General features: G+C 40.4%; 1 protein-coding gene across 3 annotated transcripts in view; it reads right to left on the reverse strand.

Annotated features, from left to right (window-relative positions):
* Nucleotides 1–236: 236 nt before the first annotated feature.
* The window catches only part of IFNAR2 (interferon alpha and beta receptor subunit 2), a 36,587-nt gene continuing 13,576 nt past the window's right edge, over nt 237–23,247 (reverse strand). For 2 of the 3 annotated variants that reach the window (XM_084632094.1, XM_084632095.1), the window contains 7 exons: nt 16,581–16,622; nt 16,119–16,248; nt 14,081–14,256; nt 10,996–11,156; nt 8,321–8,486; nt 7,862–7,983; nt 237–3,832 (listed from right to left, as the gene is read on the reverse strand). In XM_084632094.1, the coding sequence (XP_084488220.1) occupies nt 3,173–3,832; nt 7,862–7,983; nt 8,321–8,486; nt 10,996–11,156; nt 14,081–14,256; nt 16,119–16,248; nt 16,581–16,622 (1,457 nt within the window). In that variant the 3' untranslated portion in view covers nt 237–3,172. The remainder of the gene's footprint in view (nt 3,833–7,861; nt 7,984–8,320; nt 8,487–10,995; nt 11,157–14,080; nt 14,257–16,118; nt 16,249–16,580; nt 16,623–23,247) is intronic. The other variant, XM_084632096.1, reaches the window with a different exon arrangement.

Here is a 23,247-nt window from a genome sequence, read left to right on the forward strand (position 1 = left end):
TTGTCCCCTATGCCAGAGTCAGATTGGAACAGGAGCTGGGTATGTCAGCTCTACATCAGCTAAAAGCTTCCCTATGCTGAGGAAATTCTCATCTGCTAAGAGCTGGTGGCTTTCCAGTGGCACAAAGGGGCCAGAATGAAACACAGAATCTGACTCAGTTTATCTTCATTCTTAAATCTATCCACAAGATTAGATGGAGCACATACGTAGCATTACTAAATATTCCAGAGCAATAGTTAGACATTTTCAAAAACTTTTATTGATTTTAAAAAGGCATTTACTACACCTCAAAAATACAATGTGGTAGCTGATCATTTTAAAAAAATGTAAAAAAATATATAAAACGTAAGAAGGTAATTAAAATAAAAACAAACAAACACAAAGACATCCACTTCCATTACCAGTTAGGAATGACCTGTTGAATTATTTTAGCAGCTTGAACTCTGCTCCTAAAATATTGTGTGTTTCCTGGTTTACATACTTTCTGGCACATACACAGTTCCTGGTTATGTCATTACAAAAAGGAATATTTCCATGCAGCATCATACATTGCATTAGAAGTTCACACTTTAACTTCTGATAAAGATTTTGTATCTATGGTACAAGTCTAAATATGTTCTGTAGTATTTCTTAATACCTTATACTATTTTAAGCTGCTTTAATTATCAAGTGAAATCCTGGCCCCAAAGAAACATATGACAAAAGTCCCATTGACAAAGGCCATATGTACATTACAAATTTAAATCAACCTAACTTACTTCGGCATACAGCTGTTGCAATAATTACACTGCTTGTGCATGTCCACACTTTGTTCCTTGTGTCGGTAGTGCGCATCCTCACCAGGAACATTTTTATGGGTTGTACTGTCAGTGTGGGGCATTTTAGAATGGCTCCTGAAATCCAGTAATAGTCAACATACGCAATGCAGTGTCTACACGGACTCTGTGTTAACCTAACTACATCAATCTTGACTCTATGCCACTCGTGGAGGTGGAGTTATGAAGTCGGCATAGCAGTGCAGTTAATGTCGGTGGGAGAGAAATGTAAGTCTAGACACTTCCATAGCTAGGTCAATGTCAGCTGCCTTGTGTCAACATAACTCTGTTGTGTAGACCAGACCTTAAATGGGACCAAGATTTCACCTTCAGTGTTTTGCAATGAAATATGCTTTGTGGAAAAATAATAATGTCTTATTTTATACTGAAGACTTTTAAAAGAGAGTGCTCTTTCTGGGTCTGAACCCACCAAATGTGCTATGACCATCTACTAGCTGTCTGGTCTTGGTTTCACTATAGATTGAGGTAAATGCTGAATCTGTTTAAATGTTATCAATATAGGAGATACAGTTCAGAAACAATGGCAGTTTTCATTCTTTTCCCATGGTTTTCACTTAATCAGCTTTCTCTGCATAAACAGCTTCTGTGTAGGATTAATTCATTTACAGGAATGCAGCATTACTCTATTGTTTGCAATGGTTAAAACATATTTAAAAGTAACCACCAATATAGAGCAGACCTTCCAGAGACTGCTTGTGGAGATTACTTTGTGGTGAAACCACCCATATGGTAACATCATTATTTCTGTTTCTCACGGTGAATTTTTGGTAAAGGTTTACTACTTATTAAACACTTAAAGTGGACTTGTCTGTGGACCACAATGTGTGAGAATTCACAAAGTTTAATAACTGCAATATACTGTTGCTACATATATTTACCTTCAGATCTGTACATCGCTTTTGTGTGTGAAATAAAGCTAGTATTGTACACTAAAAAGCTTGTCTGAACAACGGGTTTAGTTTGTTCCAGCTGATGCATATCAGTTGGTGCACAATATAGAAGTTGCTCTAACAGCATGTATACGGGACAGCTGTGCCTTCTTTCAATTCGCATCATTTCGTACACATGGTGGAGGCTTTGAGCGAACTAAGCATGTGGCATTTTGGGTGAGTATCCGATGGTCCTTTGCTTTGCTGTTGAACTGTGTGCATTCTGGGATTTGTCTTGTTGCACACTGTGAAATGCATTGCAGAAACCAGAGGAATTCTGGGACTTAAGGTAAAATTCAGAATTCCATGTTTTGCTCCATCTACCCTGATTCGATTCCTCTCTATCTGGGAAGGCTAGCATCGTTTTCGAACTGCTGTTGGCCAGCATGGAGGCAACAATGCTCCACACCACGATTCTGGCAACTATGATTATGCGCAGAGGCTGTCTGGACTTTATTTGAGCTCTCAGTGCTGGGTGGCTTTGGCCTCCAATCACCTACCAGCGACAGTAGCAGAGGAATGAGCAGGACATTGAGCAACTACTATTCTACTCTTCCTGGAGCAGTTTCACTTGGTGCTGTGCCATTTCTGGGCTCAGGAAAGCAGCATTGATTGGTGGGAGAGGATTGTTCTGCAGATCCGGGATGACCAGCCGTGGCAACAGAATTTCAGGACAGTGAAGGCAATCTTTTCCGAGATCTGTGCTGAACTAGCTGCAGTGGCACCATATCAACATGTAAAGTCCCATAACCCACTGAGAAGCTGGCCACCCCAACTGTTACTGGTCCATAGCCAACCAATTTGATGTGGGGCAATCGACTGTTGGAGGCATTGTCACGCAGGTGTGTGCTGCCACGCAGAAGGTACTGTTGCACCAGGTTATAAATCTTGGTAATGCTCAGGAGATTACTGATGGCTCTGCATGCAAGGGTTTCCTGATTGTATTGGGCAACTGATGGTGCCCACATACCTATCATTTGACCCCACAAAGCAGTGTCAGACAGATGTTGGAGGAGTGCTAAAGTACAATGTAGCAACATTGTGCAGATATGAGTGATAGTCTGCACTAACTCAATTTTCACTGAACTTAGTACACTTTGAAGGAGGACTCCAGAATTTGCACCAAGGGTTAGGGTTTGCTTCATGTGTACACAGGTATTTTCAATCTGCACTAACTCGAGTTAGACTGGACTAAACCCCTAGTGTAGAGAAGCCCTAAGCTACCAAAACACTGTTAATTAATGTATGAGTCCTGCATGCTTTTATAATGTACAGGCATATATTTAGAATTTAAAATATGCAGAGTTCATCAGAAACTGAATTGTACGTTCAAACCAGAAAGAGAAACTCTGAAACATGACCAGTTGTTTATTCATGTTTTATAAAGTGGTTCTAGCTTTCGCCAATTCATCTCCTTATGTATTCAGAATCTGATGCATCACTTTCATCCGAGATACTAGGTTTTTGCAATTCATGTGAGATATTATGACAATCTGGCTTCTTAACATCTACTGTGTTAGTAAAAAATTTTGATTCAAGTGCATCAGAAGCACTAGAATCTTGAAAGTCAACTGCATCCTTTTGCTGGGAGATTAATGTTGCAGAATCATCCCGGGTCTTGTCAGGGTCTCTCAGCATCACAGTATTTAAGTTTATGTTAAAGCAAGCACTGTTACTTAACCCAGAAGTTGACGAACTGTTTACTTCAGATGAAGGATGAAAGAACACTCTACTTGTGCTTTCATTTTCGCTAATGACAGATTGATGCTCTTCAGAATTTTCTGCCTCAGAACCCAGAAGTTCAATTGCTTCACTGCTACTCTCTGCAGATGGATAGTCTATAGTCTGGTGCACGAAGGTGTTTGATTTGGCATGGGAACTTGGAACTCTGCCCAAGATGTTGTCATGTCTAGTATATTCACCAGAATTTTCACTATCACTTTCGCTATCATCATCATAACTGTATTCCCACTCTTTTTTTTTCATCTCTTTATACATGACTTGCACAGAGCACATTTTTTCAGGATCAGGTTCATGCACTGAGCAATGTAAGTTATTTGTGGTTTCCTAAAAAGACAAAACAAAAAAAAAAAATCACACACACAAAAATTACACACAAATAAGAGAATAAGAAAGTAATCTTGTTATTTACTTTAACAACTGCCTCACCACTTTGCACTTATACTAGTACACAGGCAAAAGTGTTCAGAAGTCAACGGATCACCCCAATATACATGTTTTGGCATTATCTTCAAAGGTCTGAGAACCCAGAAGTCTTCCCTCTCCTGCACTCAAAAAAGAATGGCATCATGCTCCAAAATGCAAACACAGAGAACTAGATAGGCTTATGCAATTGCATATTGGTTCCAAATAAGATCAGAAATGACCCTATGCTTTTTGCCCAAGAAAACCCCAGATGGAGGACACCGTGTTTTCAAGATGTATTTTTTGTGGGATTGTCTCTGTTGAAGACTATCAAATATATTTTATGGCAAGGTTTTGAAAAACAAGGAAAAGGCGAGGGGAAAAAAAAGTTTCCAGCTCTCTTTGCGGAGAACTTAGGTTCAGAGGGTAGTCCTAAAACTCTTCAGTACACTGCTTAACGTCATGCATCTGGTGAAGTGAGCTGTAGCTCACGAAAGCTTATGCTCAAATAAATTTGTTAGTCTCTAAGGTGCCACGAGTACTCCTTTTCTTTTTGCTTAACTAACGTTTTCTATTTCCTTCCTGGAAGCTAAGGATCAATTTTTAAAGCCCTTTTAATATTTGCCACCTGTACAAAATCCTATATGTGTGTATAATATCCCAGCTGTATGAATTCCCTAAAAGACATTCTCTCACATAACAAGCCTGAGAAAGATTGTTTTAGTCAAAATATGTGAGGCAATGTACAATGTATTTCACCAATTAAATTTCCTTTTTTCTACTAGTTTCACCATTAATCCTCAATCATGGATTTTGTCTTCATCTGTACAGTGACTGGAGACAGTTACTTTAAAGTCTATGCAGGGGATGTTGGCCCTGCCTACCAGGCCAACCACTAGAAGAGTTCTTCTAAACCTGTAAGTGTTTTCCAGCTTTGACACTTGGTAGTTAATGATAGATTTGGTCATACACTTGTAGTTGGCTACGAGAAATACAGCCATTTGAGAGTACTCACATGCTAATTTCCTTCTAGTAAAATTACCATTCCATTCTCTAGCATAAGCTCTCCCCTAATCCTCACTGATATAAGAATACACTAATAAATTACGAAAGAGAGACTGAGGGGTAAGTGAGAAATCCTGAATCCTGTGGCATATCTATTTTGGAACCACTATTTAGAGCACACTCATGACAAAGGAGGCATCTTGGGATGATTGCAGATCCAGTTTATAACATCTGGTATACAAGGAAACTGAAGGCCAGACTTTTTCTATGTATATCTATTTCAGCAAAGATGTTCTTTGCTTGGGAGACTGCTGTTGACATTGTAGAGCAAGTTCAGGTTGCCTCAGGAATGACATACCCTGAAGACTTGTATGCTTCCTCAAAGCAACATCTTATCCACCTGGCCAAAGAAGCCCTTCATGACTTATCTCCTTCACACCCTGGGTGTAATGACATAAGTAAGATACTGGGCTCTTATTCAGTGTGTGATAGATCAATTGTAAGAGCTCTTTTCCACATTTCATCCAGAGTTTTGTTTTTTCTTAAGAAGGAGATGAATTTTTAGTGCCTCTTGGTCTCCTGTCCTCTTGTGGACAATAAAAAAAAAATATGAAGAACAGCTCTGGGAATTTTTCTGGTGTTGGCCCTCCAGAATGACAAGGGAAGAGATTTCCTGCATAATTAGCATGTGTCTTTCCTGACTTCTGAACTTTGGGGACTGGGACATCATAGGTTGATATGAAATTCCAGGGCATATCCATACTGTACTAGAGAGGCACCATTCTCTAATGGGTAGGGCATCGGACTGGGACTTAGAAAAGCTGTGTTCCATTTTTTTACTTCCCCTCTCCGTGTCTGTTTTTCCTCCACATCTTTGTGTACATTGCCTATTTAGAGTGTAAGATCTTCAGGGTGTCCATAGCTTTAAATTGTGACATCATGCCACAAAGGCTCTAGCCAAACCAGCAGAAAATAGAGCCACTTTCAGGATGGGCTTTTTCCTTGTGAGCTTTTTGTCAAAAAACAAAACATTTTAATTTGGAATTGCTACTGTAGTGGCTGATGAGAAATGTTGTTTGGGTATTTCACATCCCCATTCTCCTCTACAGGCTGGCTCCCTGGTTAGACTACATCCCCCTGGGGGGGGTTACATCATGGGAGTCCGTGGCCATGGTGAGATCTAGTGAGATCATCAAGGGAGATATCATCTGGGCTGAAAGCCCAGCTCAACCCAGAGAGAATGGGGACATGAGGAAACCAAACTACAACTTGCATGAGGTACCATGGAAAGATATCTATATACAAATATTTCAGTTTTTGAGTTTGGGGTATTGATTTTTTGTTGAAAAAAAATACAGTTATTAGTGAAAAGCAGACAGACAATTTTGCTAAAAAATTTGTTTAGTTGAAATCTCAATTTTTCTATCCAAAAAACAGTTTTGATGGAAAGTTTTCAACCATCGCTATTCATAACTTCAATAGTTATACTATGGAAACCATAATTTTATAATACACAAAAACATATATGTCATGCTTATGTTCTCAAACCTGTATGGTCATTTTCATATTTGAGATATTCCAAAACTCTGTGTAAATCAACAATTTATTGGAGAAGCCTTGACTCTGCAGGTAAACTTGGCAGTAATTATATATTCAGCACTAGCTTACCAGCAGCTTTGGACATTAAACCAATGTTGGCTAGGGTGCCAGGAATATCTAGTAATCATAGCGTAAAGTTACAAGTGATCTTTTGCCCTACAACAGGACAAAAACCTCAGAAATGAGCAGAAGACCTTGATTTTAACTTTTAATCCATACCTTTATCAATCAACTATGTTAGTCCGTTTCAAATCACCTGTGTTGTAGCAGAACTAGCAAAAAACTGTTTTGATAAAAATACAGCATTTAAGCAATTTAAGCTACAACATTTAGTAACCTACAGATAAGTATTTTTGTCGCCCCCCCCCCCCCCCCCCGTCCTCCAAGCTAAGCTTCAAATTGAATAATGAACATTCTTCCCACATTAGCAATATGTCCTAAACTTCCCAGGCTAAGAATGGCAGGTGACACATCATTAGTTAAATTCTCACTTTCTGCCATTCAGTTTCCACAAATGTCCAGGCTTCTTGTGGTGCTCTGGCATTCACCATGCTGATGACACCACAACACCTTCTGAAAACTTTCTAGAGCAGTGGTTCTCAAACTTTTGTACTGGTGACCCCTTTCACATAGCAAGCCTCTGAGTGTGACCCCCCTCATAAATTAAAAACACTTTTTATATATTTAACACCATTATAAATGCTGGAGGCAAAGTGGGGTTTAGGGTGGAGGCTGACAGCTCGTAACGCCCCATGTAATAACCTTGTGACCCCCAGAGGGGTCCTGAACCCGAGTTTGAGAACTCCTGTTCTAGAGAATAGAACTTGCCCATAAGGTGGCCAGAGGGCTAAGATGCCTATTTGTGTTTTTTTTTAAATAAAAATCCCTTAAGATGGAAAATATTTAAGAAAACACAAAAATAAAAAACACTTTATTTCCCCAGATATATCCTCCCTTTCTGTAGCTGCTCCTTTGGTCCAGTGAAGTTCCATGACATTTATCACATTTTATTCTACATAGGATCCCCAGTATGATGCTCAGAGAACTGACATTTAATTGGGAGCCAATTTCAGAAATCGTAGGAGTAGAAAAGGAAAAATAAAAATGTACAAAAATGAACGTTCAGGTCATTTACAGACCACCCCCCACTGCCTTGCAGGCATCTAGCAGTCTACATCTAAAGTGGATGGAATTTCTAGTTGCTTTGCAATTCACTTTTAAGGGAACTCTTCAATGCAAAATATTTGTTTCTTAACTTTTATCTAATGAACAATATATCTTGCTATATAAACATTATGAGGCCTTCCCTCTCCCCCACCAGGTAAATTAAATACAAAAAAGATGTACCAAGACTTTTGGCCATGGTTTACTTTTCAAGCAAATGAAACCTCCTTTATACAGTCCTAGCAGGAAGATGCCTATTACCAATGAAACAAGTCCACCACTTAGGATTGGAATTATACCATAACCTGCAAATGGAAAAAAAAACATACTGAGTAAAACCCAATAGATGTAGGAGAGATTTCCAATTTTTCTTATATTACACACTTATTTAAGATTGAAAAGAACAACTCTGGATCACTGAAAACAATTAAAGAGCTATTTGTACAGCCAGCAGGATTAGCCAAAGCTATCCGGTACCTCATATGTCATTTATAGGTCCAACCAAATGTCTGTCAAAAGATGCTCTCTCTCTTACTGGGATATTTACCAGTTACCCTTTTCTGAAAATACTATTAAAAACTAAAAAACTACCAGACTGACAACCTGACCCCCTCCCCCACCAAACTTTAAAATATTTGATACCTGGTTGAGTGTTGGACGGGGTGATTATACATTTCAAGGCCGAAGGGATGGAATGATGGTTTATTGATGCAGCCACAGCAACAGACACACAATAATTTGTATATGAATGCAAGCTTCCAACAACATAGCTAAAGCTTTCTTCAGAGGTTTCATTCTTAATAGGAATCTGCCATGAAAACAATATCTTATTGAAACCTGTTTGTCTAAAAGGAGTTGTTAAACACGGATTAAAAAAAACCTTGCATTTAATAGCTATTTTAATATCCCCATTGTGAAGCTGTACAGTGGCAAGTACAACTGAGTTGTATAGTTGGTGGTGGGGGTAGAATGGGGAGGAAGCATAGCACTTTTCCAGTTTTCGAGAGAAGGAAAGTAGTTACTAGAGCTCAAGGACTGACCCTACACTTCTGTCCACTGGATTCAATTTATTAAAAAGCTCAATTTTACAAGTTCTACATTAGCAAGAAGTTGGTGCACCATAAAATGGCACTTTTGCTGTTCAGTAGAAAAGTTAGCAGTCTTGTATCTACATTCCTTTTCTCTTTCTTCAAATGTATCTGTCTTCAGAGTGGTTTATTAAAGACTTTTAGAAAAACCCCCTTTGATGGTTTTGATTATAATTGTTCATTACATCTGATCTCACAAGCGTAGCTGAATTGGGCTGCGTCAGTTCTTAGATAGGGGACCTAGATGCTGCAGAAAACAGTGTAATTGAAATCACTCATATTTTGGTGATCAGACACCATTGTGACAGGCACTGTGTAAATACTTCCTGTGGGCAGTCTTGCACCTCTCTAGGAGTCAGTAATGAACCCAGCCCACATTTTCATCTGGTGACAATTCTTATTCAATGTCTGTCCCAATCTGTTGTCATGTAATATTGAACAACCATGTGACCAAATGCCCCCTATATTCACACCCTACACGCTGTTGTAATAATCTTTGTACAAAATATGCCTTGTGAGATATCATTTGAAAACTAATAACTGGCTTGTCAATAATATCAAGGTGAAATGTGAATAACAACATTATATGTAAAGTTATAAAAATAAGTAGAAATTAGATCTGAAATGTGTTTACCAGAAAAGTCTGGGTAAACCAGTTTCTGAAAGACAAAGGACAAGCTAACGCCTCTAGCCAGGAGGCAAAGTTCATGGGCAATCACCTACCAAGTGGCCATTCTTTGGCAAGGAAGGGAGGCATGAACAAACAAATCTGCATCTTAGCAAACAGCATGGACCCTCTTCACCACCAGACTCCTTGCCTCTGTCCTCAAAGTGAGGATGAACGTTATCTAGGGCTAACCTTCAGGAAAATGCATTTCAGAAGGCGATTGAACTATAAAAGTTAGGAACAAAAACACTAAGTTCTCTCTCCCTATCCATCTCTCTCTTTCACCTAAGTGGACAAAAGAAACAACCTTTGGACTCTGGGAGAAGATCCTGGTCTGAGAATTTGGTCAGCAGTTTTACTGGAAACATGTGATAAGGGACTTCACCAAATCAAGTTTCTTAAGTTTTAGTACTAGGAAGCATTTTATCTTTATTTCTCTTGTAACCATTTGTGACTTTAATGCCTTATACTTGTACTCACTTAAACCTCATTTCCTTGTAGTTAAATAAACTTGTTTTATTCTTTAATCAAAAATAATCCATTGTTGTGAACTGTGTGTGTAGCTCCATTTAGGGTAGCAGACTGCTGTATACTTATCCCCTTAGAGGGGCAATGGGCCTAATATATCTGGACTGTCCAGGAGAGGGCCAGATAGTACAGAACACAGGTTTTGTGGGAAAATCCAGGACTGGGAGTGTGTTGGAGTCACCCTGCAAGTGGTCACCAAGGCTGGTGGAAGCGAGTGTGAGACTGATGTGTGACTGGCAGGCTACAGCTAGACACAGATACTCAGAGTGTTACCCACATGCTGCAAAGCTGTTTCTGAGCAGCCCAAGTGGAAGATACAGCAGCAAAGCATTGTGAGGCACCCAGGATTGCAGGGCAAGGGTGACACTGCCCCACACTGGTCTGGATTACACCCTAGAATGTCATAAATTGTCAAGATTCATATTAGAGAGAACTTCATTTTAATAGAGGCGGGAGAAGTGATCTCCTTATACAGTTCATTCTGGGATCCTTCAGCATGAAAGTGACAATGTAAATGTGTTATTTACTTTTCAAGTGAGTTGAAGGAAAGGTCCACTATAATTTAAAATTGGGATAGGGGAGCTTGTAGAGGGGAAAAAGGCACTTTTGATATACTCTAGCACGGAGTTTATTTTTCTGATCAATACTATGTGATACCATAAGAACTGACATACTGGAACAAACCAGTGGTCAACCTAATCAGCTTTTTTGTCTCTAGAAGTAGCCAATGTCAGGCGCTTCGAAGGAATGAAGAGAATCTCCTACACTGCACCTACTGGGGAATACTGTATCACCGGGGGGTGGAATGAAGGGCAGAAGGATTTTCTCTGGTACCCAAATCATCAGCTCATGCCTCAAGAAGGCTCACATTTATCCTGTGTTGTGTAAACCACTGACAATAGTCTTATTCATATAAAGATCTAGGATAAGATACGACAGAGCTCATCTTCAGCAAGCTTCCTTACTGCTCAAGCCAATTTATTTTTTACGCTTTGTACATTTTTCTTTAAATGTTAAAACTACAAGTTACTTACCTTTTCCTTTCTATCAAATGATTCCACTATTGTCATATAATCAAGTTCTTGATATACATCAATTAAAGATTTTTCTTTTAAATACGCGGCTGGAAGTTTTACTATCACATTTATGCAGGTTGTACAAGCAGTAAGATTAACTTCTGGTGGACCCAAGTATGCTGTTTAAAGAAAAAGAAAACAAACCCCAAAATATAACTACATTTATACATTTAACATCAGTTAGACAATCGGTAAAAATCAAGTCAATTCCCACGTGTCAGATGATTGACTAATTAGTTGCCCAACAGGGTTTGAAATTATCAAAGATTCAGGGGAAAATTGTTCCTCCAATTTTTTTAGCAGAGGGAATAAAAATAGAGGAAAAAAAACAATCCAAAAACTACCATGGGAGAAAAGGTGATTGGGGAGGGAGGTGGGGAGAGAGGGGAGTTGAGCCAAAACAGCAGCATCCCTTGTTTCTCCAGCCCCACAGAAGCCCTTCTGTGTAAATTCTGTGCAATTGAGGTTCTTTTTGTTTGGCTTGGAGGCGATAGGGAAGGGGTGAACATTGTTTTCTGAGGCAGCATCTTCTAGTAAAACACTTGAAATACCCATACGAATTAATCCCTGTGGGTGGCCCCTCCACACACAAATACCCCTTGGAACGTAGACAAAGGGACTAACTGTTGGCCGGGAACCACTGGCCGCAGAGCTCCAAAGGGAGATGCTCTCTCACAGGTGACTGTCAGGCAGGACCTGAGGAATATCATCCTGAACCTGGCTTCTGTGTGGATGCTTTTGCCCTCAAAACAATGCCTGGAGATCCTGTTTCTCAGAATGCCCAGGAGTTTGGAGAGCCATAAGCCCTGACAATTCCCTGGCTTTCAAAACTATACAGACATTTTCTCCACTGCACAGCATAGCAGAATCTCCAAAGCCTGAAGGTCAAAAGTTTTGCACTTCACTGATCCTTCTGCAAGTGCTGTGTTTTGATCTAATTAGTTATTTTCTACACAGTGCTTTGAAAAATCTAAAACATGCTATGTAAGTGCTAACTACTTGTCTAGTTCATTATTATAATCATATAGGTAAAATAATTAAACATTTTAAAGAGGTGGAGTTCTGACCTTGCTCCAAACAGGAGAATGCACACACTTAATACCGGCCAAATCTTACTCCACACCCTTTCCTGTGGTTTTCCTGTTGTTTAATTTATAAAAAACAACAATAAACCTCAGCCTAAGCTTTCACCTGAACGTGGTTGTTCCCATGGTTTTGGACTACAAGAGTCATCTGTCTCTGCCTCAGATCCTTCTGCCAAGGAGGGAGAGGCTCCAACCCTTCCTATTTTATGGGTAGAAGTAAATCAGATGCTTTAGGGTAATGAATCAGAATACCCCTGCATTTTTACTCAGGGTCATCTTGGTTTAAATATGCACCAGGAAAAGAAAAAGAAAAGTTGCCCTTGTTAAAACATTTACCATTTGAGCCTGGCTCTTCAGTCAACTGATAATACTTTTCTGCAACTTTACAAAACAGCAAACATAGAGGTGGCATGGGAAAGATGCTAGTGCACCCTCATCCATGCAAATGTATCCATAAATGTGAAACAGCTGGAGAACACTGTTACAGAGTAATATTTTTATTTTTCTGATACATATCTATGAAAAATAGGTGTTTGGAACAATGAAGTCTGAATACAAGGTACAATTTACCATTTCCAATTTTTTAGAAGAATCTTATTGTAAGGCACTATGTTGATGAGTCTGTTGAGGAAAAGTGTTACATTATTTTCAAGTTTAGGGTTCTCTGCTTCCCCAGATAAATGGGCATTGATGTTTGGACAGAAGAGGACAGGAACAAGGGTGTACATGGGGGAAGCTATGTAAGTCAACTCAAGTTGCAATAAGGGCTACACTATTCCCGGAAGGCCTGCAAATTTGAGATGCAAAATAGCTCAACCACTATATTTAAAATTAATGGAGAAATGTCCATTCATGAAAATGTTACCCTGGCTTGTTAGCATTACAATTAAAGTATTTCAAAGTCTTTGAGCTGAGTGGATACTATTTCTGTAACCTTGTACCTAACATTAGATAGTCTCCGTATTCAGTTTATCCACTTGATCCCCAATATAAATGGTCCTTATTTCAGGAGAGGAAAAAAAGAAATTAATGTGGCGATATTGTAAATAGGACTCCAGGGAGAAGCAGCCTCTAGCAGTATTAGACCATCATTGCTAATGAGCATCTGGTGTTTATGTGACATACCAAAGGGGATGGGGAGAAATCAAGGTGACAGCTAAAATGGAAGCAGATATTCCTCCACCCCATACCTTTTGTTTTTGCCTGTTCAACAGTTAACCAATTAACTGACATAAAAAAATAGATTATGCGATTTATAAATGTAATTTTTTTTTGAAATTTCTACTCTCAAATCCCCAAAATGATGCTACCACCTTTATAAAAATTTGAAATAAATACACATAAAAGAAATTGATTCTTATATATGCACAATGGAAGGAAATCTATCCCAACATTTGCTTTTTCCTTCAAAACCATTGCTTGTTTCTATTCATAAGAACTATTCAAGCCATGTATTTTGTATAGATAGCTTTCCACTACACTAGATGATATGTTAGTTCACAACATCTTACATAAATTAGTATATCACCAACTAAATTACTTTGGAGTTACTTATAGCAGTGGTTCTCAAAGCTGGTCCGCCGCTTGTTCAGGGAAAGCCTCTAGCAGGCCAGGCCAGTTTGTTTACCTGCCGCGTCCACAGGTTTGGCCGATCGCGAATGGGGGCTGCGGGAAGGGCAGCCAGCACATCCCTTGGCCTGCGCTGCTTCCCGCAGCCCCCATTGGCCTGGAGCGGCGAACCGCGGCCAGTGGGAGCCGCAATCGACCGAACCTGCGGACGCGGCAGGTAAACAAACTGGCCCAGTCTGCCAGGTGCTTTCCCTAAACAAACGGCGGACCGGCTCCGAGAACCAATGACTTATAGTACCATTATTAAAACACTGGTTATGTATAGCTGAGAATAAAAACAAGAAAATGAACAAATGCAGATAAAAATAGAATAGTAAGAGAGAACTTACTGGACCTATATGGACTGAATTCAGATACAGATGAATTTAATACTCCATGTTCTGTGAAGCTCTGAACCATTGCTATGTAGGTATCAGTATAGTCTTCATACTCCTTTGTCAAGTTACAGGACAGGTGTGTGATATTTGAACAGTCTTTAGCAATTTTCCATCCCTTTTCCGATCTACTTTAAGTTGAAGGAAAAAAAAATCAGTGTTGTTCAAAAGGATCTTCTGATTTGTGACTGTACCTCTGGAGAGTAACATGAAAACTCAGAGATGCACTGGATGAAGTGATCTCTGCTCTCACTTTAAACAGCGTCAAAAATAATCAAAACCACAGACTAGTAAAATCCAAATGGTTTATTTAAAGTGTACCTACATGGGGAGTGGAAGAGAGGGACATGTTTGACAAGGAAAATTGAAAAACAAAATCTCAAACCACAACAAACCAGAATGATTAAGGGATAAAAACAAAAATGATATACAAGAAGTGTAAGTCATAAGCTTTACACAGGATCTCCCACTCACCTTGGCAACATAAAATAAACTTCCTGAAGAGGGACCGCACTTGCTTCTCTTGTCCAAAGGCTACCCCAATCCACTTACTCTTGTAGGGTTAATCTCCTTTAGGGTCATATTGGCTCCTTTCCTGGTCCATATAGGTTATGTACATATATATACACACTAATTTCTTCTCAACAAAACCCTACCCAAAACCGAAACACCACCACAACAAAATCTGAAAATTAACTTAATGTTTGCAGCCTCTCACATTTTTCACTCTGCTTGTATGTCATACTCTGCTTCTCCTGAACCCTTCAACTTCTCTATGTAAAATGTTAACTCACTGGGGCAAGGACTCTCTTATTATGTGTTTTCACACTGCATTGCACAATAGGGCTCCAATCTGAGATGGGTCCGTACATGCTACTGTATTACAAATAATAAATAAAATGGGGGAGAATCCTCTTTACCTAAATGTGACCTGCAAAGGATTATTTAAAAAAAATAGTTTAACCCTGAAAGTTGTTTGCATGTCTCAAGACAGCCTGAGACAGAACAGCATTTGACGTATAACATTGAGCACCCAAATGGGATCCCATTTCAGGTTCCTCCTCCCATGTCTCCAGTTCTGTGATGATGACACAGATCATATTGCTGTTATGACAAAAATATTAGGAAGGCACACTGCATTATGGAACATCAAAAGTAAACAGTATTTAAAACATGACATGGTATGTTCTTGAAAAGTTTAATTTATTTTATATTCTTAAGGTTATAAAATTGTTTTCTAAAAAAAATGTGGATTTTTTTTTTTAAAACCATTTAGGTAACCTCTTATTGGCAGTGTTTGTTGGTGTGCCAAATTTCCTGGTATCTGTGATGACACAGAATGAGGCATTCTGGAGTGGGGTGGGAGAACAAGAACTGGACAGTGTTATACTGGGGAAAGGTAGAGTTTGGAGTGAAATCCAAAAAGGAAAACAAAAAAAGTTAGTTTAAAATGTGTATATTTTTATTTATAGTTATCTAACCCTTGTTCGGTGTTGTTATATGCCCTGTATCCCAGATTATGTGGGGCACTCAGCATATATGTTATCACCAGTTTGAAAAATATTTGCTTTAAAGCTCAGTTTGCTCTGCACACATGCACTATCAAATATAGTATGGCTCAGCACCAGTCAGCCTGCCAATCCATCACACTTCCAAAGGGCTTGTGGCCCAATCTCTCAGTTAGGGTACAGTACTTTGCACTGATGGAAGAATAAGAACAGAAAGTAACAGAAATCATCAACAAAAGCTGAAGTTATCATGTCTTTGATAAATACAGGTTTCTTCCATGTACAAATTTGCTCTAGGAATTAATGTGTACTTGTTTAAAATTGTTCAAATAGCTACTCATATCCTAAAACCTAATTCTTACCCTTGTATCTGATGAATGGCAGATTTCAGAAAATCTATTTGAAAAACAAAATAGTCAATCGAATATTTTGACTAGTAAGTAAGAAAAAGTATAAATTCATGTACAGTATGAATGGAAACAAACCTGACACCTATGTACATCACATGATAGTATGCTGGCATAGTTGTATTACTTCCTGGTTCCCATGATAAAATGTGCTGGAAATTCTGAGAGTTCATTGTTAACTTCTGAGGTGGATTTATCACAGATGCTTCTAGATTAAAAGAAAAAGTTGCTAAGATTAAGAAGTATTTGAAAAGGACAGCAAATGCAATACCATTATACATGGTAATTCTACTCACCAATTAGTTAAATATCAGCCCCCAAAAAGATAAGAAAACTACAAGACTGAAGATGAAGTCATTTTAAATTGCACATCCATTGCATTGGAGGCACAAATGCATGGGACTGTCCTGCTGGATATTATCCACATAGCTTTCTTACATGGAAATGCATAGTGAAGTCAAAAGGATGCCTGATGGAAGTACACACACATCTTTTGAGCTATTTCAGGGATTTTGCTTAAAATATAATGAAAATTCTTACCTGGCAAGCTGAATAAAGTAGCAGTCAAAATGCCGAGGTACACTGGAAATGAAAACATGTGTATATATATTTATTCATTAAAGAAACTGTACGTGTGTTCTACAATATTTGTCAATGATAAATTAGAGTTCTTATTCATTTACTATTCGTGATACTAATCTTGTTCTCCATCTCTCTCATCGTTTGCCTTTCAGATTATACCATTTTTTCTTGATGAAACTGCACATGAATTATTTCCTTTCTGTATCAAATGCTTTTCTGTTACTGTCCTTAAGAAGGTGATCAGTGATAGCTCAGGTGTTTCTAAATAGCATATCATTGTGATATTTAAGCACTATATAATAATTAAAGACAGCCTACAGTGGGGCAGCTGCCCCACTCCCTGAGAAAAAGGGCTATAACAGGCCAGGGAGGCTGTGCAGACCAGCAGCCAATCAGCAAGGGCCTGTGGAGAGCCAATCAGGGCAAAAGGAGAAGCAGCCAATCAGGGCCGGGCTGGGTCCTATATAAAGGCTGCCTAGCAGCAGTGAGGGTAGTCTCTTCCTGGCTAGCAAGGGAGGAGGATTGGCTCCTGAGGAGAAGGAGGTAGCACCTTGGACAGAGCAGTGCTGGGCAGGCTTGGGGGAGCAGAGAAGAGCTCCAGCCCAGTTACCTGCCAGGCTGTGGCCCCTGCTACAAAGGGTCAAGAAGGTGCATGGGGCCAAAAGGGAAGTGGCCCAGGGAAGATAGGTGGGCAGAGAGAGGTTGCTGCTAGAGGGTCCCTGGGTTGGGACTCAGAGTAGTGGGTGGTCCTGGGTCCCCTACTTCCCCTTCTCCTGCACCTGGCCACAGAGGAGCGTGGCCGAGACAGACTACAACTTGCCCCTGAAGTGAGGCGCTAGACTTTTGGGTTGTGGTTGGCTGCTGAGGCAGGTGCTAGCTGAAGGACTGTTATCTTCTGGCTCCCCTCCCCGGAAGGGGGTGAGATTGGAGTAGTGGGCAGTGTCCTGAAGAGGATGCCACTGTGCAGAGTAGCACTGTGGGTCCCAAACCAGCAGAGTAGACAATGGGTGAGACACCATGCACAGAGGGTGCCCTGCAGCTGGCAAGAGCTAATTCCCAGAGCAACCAGCAGGAGGTGCCAGCAGTGTTGAGTCCTGAACCCATCACACAGCCCCAGTAAATGGAAATTTTCACATAGCCTCCCTTGTCCCCAATATGTATGTGTGGGTGCTTTTTTTCTTACTCTTCCCCTTCTTGCCATCTCCTTTCTCTCCTCCAATCTTCCAGAATGTGGGATGGCATTTTCCTGGCTCATTCAGATCCATGTACCTTGTCACTCAGGCTCACTTTGATCTCTCCTGCTAAGGTATTACTTAGCCACGTTCCTGCTGCTGAAAATATGCTGCTCCATAGACCCAATAGTCTTAGCTTGGGTCAGCCTAGTTGAAAAGTTCTTTTAGAGCACGGTCATGGGGGGTTGTGACTGGATAATTGGTTTTTGAGGTAGCTCAGACCCCAACCTATTAAGTACCTGGCAAGTTAGTGCCCAGGCCTTAAATTCAATCTGGAAAGGGATACAGAGCCAGTAGTACTTGAGGAATATTGGTGTGATATGTTCACATGTGCCTTGGTGGCTACATGTCAGGAGTGTGGATTTCTGAAATATTGTAGTTTGTTAGCAGTTGCAACATGTAATTCACTGCTTTCATTTACCTCAAGCCCTATCGCCTTCTTTCCAAACTAAAATCTCAGCTGTCTCTCTCTGGCATCTCCTTGTGAATGTTTAGTTGTTAGAGCCCTGCACGGATACAAATTTACATCTGTTGATGCGGATAGCATGGATGTGGAACTGCAGGGCTCTCCCGGGAACTGCAGTGGCGAAAGGAGCCGAATGTGGGGCCTCCACTCCCAGGAACCAGTACCCACGCCGGCAACTCCTCCAGCATAGCTGTACCACTCGCAGCCCCGTTCCTAGCCCTGCCCCCATCTGCATCTCCTGTCTGGGGGTGTGCGCGCTGCTTGAACACAAGAGCGTGACTAGGGACAACTGCCTGTGAGCCTAGTGCCCGCTCCAGTAGGAAGGGCTGGAGGGTAGTACAGCTACACTGGAGGAGCTGCCAGTATGGGGCGCTGGCTTCTGGGAGCAGTGACCCCACGTTCTGCTCCTTTTGCTGCTGCGGGTTCCAGGGAGAGCTGTCTGGTTCTGTGGATACAGAATTATCCCCAGGGGTATCCGCATCCATGGATCTAAATTTGTATGCATGCAGGGCTCTAGCTGTTAGCTGAAGCTCAACATGGCTGAAATGGAGCTCTGAATCTTTCCACAAAAGCCATCCAGGCTCCCTCCTTTCTCGATCACTGTGGACAGCACCAGCATCTTGCCTGTCAGTCAGGCCTATTACCTGGGCATCTTCAATTCAGACCTCTCTAGGTCCCCATGTCCCAGCTATATCTAAATTTTGCAGATCCTTTCTGCAAAACATCTCTAAAATACAGTCTTTCCTTTCATCCACACAGCTAAAACCCTCATCTAGACTCATCATCTAGCATCTCAACTGCTGCAACATCCTTTACTCTGGCTTTGACAAAACACAATCTTACCCCACTCATATCCACTCAGAATGCTGCGGCAAATATCATTCCACTAGCCCATTGCTTTGACCATGTTACCCCTCTCTTTGCATCCTGTTTCTGACTCCCTCTTCTTTATTGCATCAAATGTAAGTTGCCTGTCACTTTCAAAGACCTTCACGGACTATCCCCACCCTCCCTACCATCTCTCATTTACTATTCAGATGTCAACCCCCACCTCCAACTGGCCAATAATGCCAACCTCCATTGCCCACTTGTTAAATTTTCATACAAGCACCTTTGTACTTTCTTCCATCCTGACCCTCGCACTTCGGGGATGTTTATGGGGAGCTCTTGCCAAGTTACCTCATTGTCCTTCAAATCGTTCCTTAAAACTCTCATTTACCATGATGCCTCCAAAAAATCAATGAGTAGGCCACTGTTGCACTGGTACCACTGCCTACCAAGCTGACCAACATTGGTTTTTTTTTTTTTTAAATACTCCTGCCTGTTGGTATCCACCTATTATACTTCCTATCTTATACTTAATTTGTAAGATCTTTGGGGCTTGGACAACCTTTTTATTTTGTTTGTACAGCACCTAGCACAATGGGCTAAGGCTCCTAGGTGCTACAATAAATATAACAATTTTAAGCTTTTTAACAAAAGTCACAGCATAGAAGATTTTGAAAGGAGTCTTAAAATACATGAACATTGAATGGAGGACTGCAAATTAAGGCAAACCCACCTTAATTCAAAGTGGGTTCAAGATTGTAGTGGGACATCATCCCAGGTTAAGGAGGAGGTTAATAAGCTTGGACACATTGGAAGGAGTTATCCAGCATTGATACAAGCTAGTAACATTTTTGTATTTATTGTCTGAATGTTCTATTAGGGAAAGTCATTCTTGTTTTAATTTAAAAGTTTCAGTCAATGAGCAGAGTGATATACAACTTAGCAGTGAAATAAACTACATGATCACAATGCAGACAAATGAGATACAAAATAAAGTGAAATGTCCCCAGAGGTCTAAATTTGCTGAAATAGCAAATTTCTTGCTACAATTGAAAAGACAAGCTTTTAACTCAATCATGCATGCTTATAATGCAAAATGTAATACAGTATAACATTTGATTGTACATGGGGAAAGACTTTCCAGTCTAATATTGGAACACTGATACAAGAATTATTTCCTGGAAATACCCCCAATTGCTCTTATTATAGTGTAAATGAAGTGTCCTAATTACTGAAATTAAACAATAAGATACCAATGTAGAATCCTCGAAACTGCAGACAAATTTAGAGACATTTCTGCGATGTTCCTCACTATTGTAACTAAATGCCTCTCACATAATTTTATCCTCCCAGTATCCTTGGGAACCAACTCTCACACAGATTAAGCAATTTGCTCAAAACCACGCAGTAAATCTGTGGTGGCACCCAACAGAAACCTTTTCTCTTGAGTTCCAGTCTGTGACTTAACCACAAGACATCTTTCCTGTCATAGCCCTTCCTCCTCCCTATGACTGCACAACAAAAATCTATTAGAACTGTCGTCAAAAAGAGCAGAAAAATCAAGAGAACTAGAACAATTTATTTCCTGCATTAGATTATCAACTATTTTAGAAAAGTTTGGTCAAGTGGGATGAATAGTAAAACATTGCTTTAAAAATATTCTATAACTTTTATAATATGTAGAGTAACGTAAGTTAAGATTTTAAGCTTTTGGGGGCAGGAACTCTCTCTCTCTTCCCATACATGTAGCAGCTAGTACCTTTTGAGTGCTTCCACTACACAAATAAGATATTACTTCTGCTTTGTTATGATACTGATCCAGCTCCCAATGAAATAAACAAAGTTTTCAAGTGATGTCAGTGGGAGTTGGATCAGGCCCTACCACTTCTGTAAGAAACACACTACTGCTACTACTTTTTTTTAAAATTTAAAAAAAAGTTGTAACTGAAACTACAGCTATAAAACAACTTAGTAGAAGGTTTAGTCTCTGTCCTCAACAGTTAATAATTTTTAAAAATTATTAACTTCTTTGGCAAGCACAATGGGTGAAATTCCTACTCTGGAGCATTCACATCACCCTCAACAACCAAGTTTCCTTACATCAACAAACTTGGTGAGCCTTAACATTAAATCATATTTGTCAGCAATATAATAAGATTCCAGGAATGTCATTCTGTCACTATGAAACCTAAAATGTCTGCTGAACCAATATGAAGCAATGGAAGCAGCCACAAGAATGGTTGAAGACTCTTTGTTCAGAATATCACCAGGCTAAACCATCACAGGGTTTTGCAGTCTTTTACCAGCCAATTAAGTTCTCAGCTATTCTGACTTTACAAATTATACAGTGTGGTGTACAGATACTGTAAATTAAACTTGTGTGGTGTACCTGTATTCTACAGCTAATTTGCATGCAGCAATTTCATTAGTTCTATGATGGAGACTGCACCATTGGTGGAGTAGTTGGCCCACCCACCATACCTGTGCGCCAACTGCCATCCACACAAGTCAATACAAATCTCCCAGCACAGTTTTCTAGATGCCAATCAACACAATTACCGTGTGATGGAGTATACCAGATCCTCTGAGGCCCCCTGCTGGAGACCTCATGGAACTGCCATACCTCACCCCAAAAAAGGGGCAGTGGAGTGGGTCCTCCAAGCTGTCTAGAGTGGCTGTGTGGGACACAGCCAATCAGGGCCCAGCAGCCTAGTATAAAAAGAGCTTCAAGGCCATAAGGAGTACAGTTCCTTGCAGGAGCTGAAGGTGTATGGCTGGCTGACAGAGCTATAGGACCTCGGATGAGGTAGTGCTGCCAGAAGGCAGAGAGAGCAAGAAGAAGCCCTGAGCTGGTTGTGCGGCCTCCATCAGGACAAGGCCCTGAGGTAAGGGTGATGATGGCACAGAGCTGCAGGGAAGTGGGTCAGGGAATTAGAGGAGCAGCATGACTTAGATAAAAGGACACAGCGACAGCTGATCTCTACAGTGTCCCTGGGCTGGGACCTGGAGTAGTGAGCAGACCTGGGTGTGTCCTGTGTTCTTCCAGTGGTTAAAGGGTGGGGGGGCAGAAGGAAGGAGGGCACAAGTGGCCTGGACAGTGAGGCACTGTCCCAGAGCGGGGAACTGAACTATAGTGGCCCAGCTGGAGAGTTGTAGCCAGGAAGCCCCAAGAGGGTGAAGACGTTTCCCGAGGAGGGACAATCAGAGTGAGTGTGCAGGCATACACGCAGCCAAGAGGGTGCTCGCAAGAGGTGAGTGAACCCTGTTACACACCCATTTAACAAGGATGCACAATAATGCCAAACATAGAGACCCCCTCACAACAGCATGTGCCCCTCATTCATCACATGAACAAATAGCCCAGCACAACACACAATGACTAATGTCACTCTGAAGCTTAGAACATCAGTTGTGTTAGTGTGAAGTGATCAGAACAGCTACAAGCATGGAAAAGAGCTCTTTCCGATTAGGCCATCACCAGGTTTTGTCATTACTATTGCTGACCAACAACAGCCATTTTTGACTTTTTTTTTTTTTTTAAACACAGCTCTACAAATTACACCTGGGCAACAGTGCCAGCTTTCAGCTACTACTTTCCTTATAGAGTGCTCTTTCTTCAATATGATTGAGGTCCTGAATAGGTACAAAAGTTGTACCACTTCAACTGTACAAGTATAGTTGAAGTGGTACAACCTGCTAATGTGGATGCAGTTTTACTGGTATAAAAGTGTCTTCTACCACAATAGCTTATTCCTCTTCCAGTATGTGAATCAGCACTCTTATAACTGCATTCACACAGGGGATTGTACCAGCAAAGCTATTTCAAGATTTTTTTTTTTTTTTTAAAATCACACCCTTATCCAAAATAGTGATACTGGTACACAATTTGTGTACAGTTCTGGCCTCAGATAGCAAGAGGAAACAAACTGGAAGAAGCTGTATCTTGGTTTAGATTAGAGGAGGAATGAGAATGCAAAGGGATATGATTTGCAAGTTAAATGGGGAATCTTCAGGGCAAATAAATTCACTGCTTATTCTGTTTCTTTTTCTATAGAGTTAAATGAATCTGCCAAAGCAGTTTCCTGTTAAAATGGCAGAT

The sequence above is a fragment of the Lepidochelys olivacea genome (genome assembly GCF_965140295.1).
Source record: "Lepidochelys olivacea isolate rLepOli2 genome assembly, chromosome: 1".
NCBI classification, from domain to species: Eukaryota; Metazoa; Chordata; order Testudines; family Cheloniidae; genus Lepidochelys; species Lepidochelys olivacea.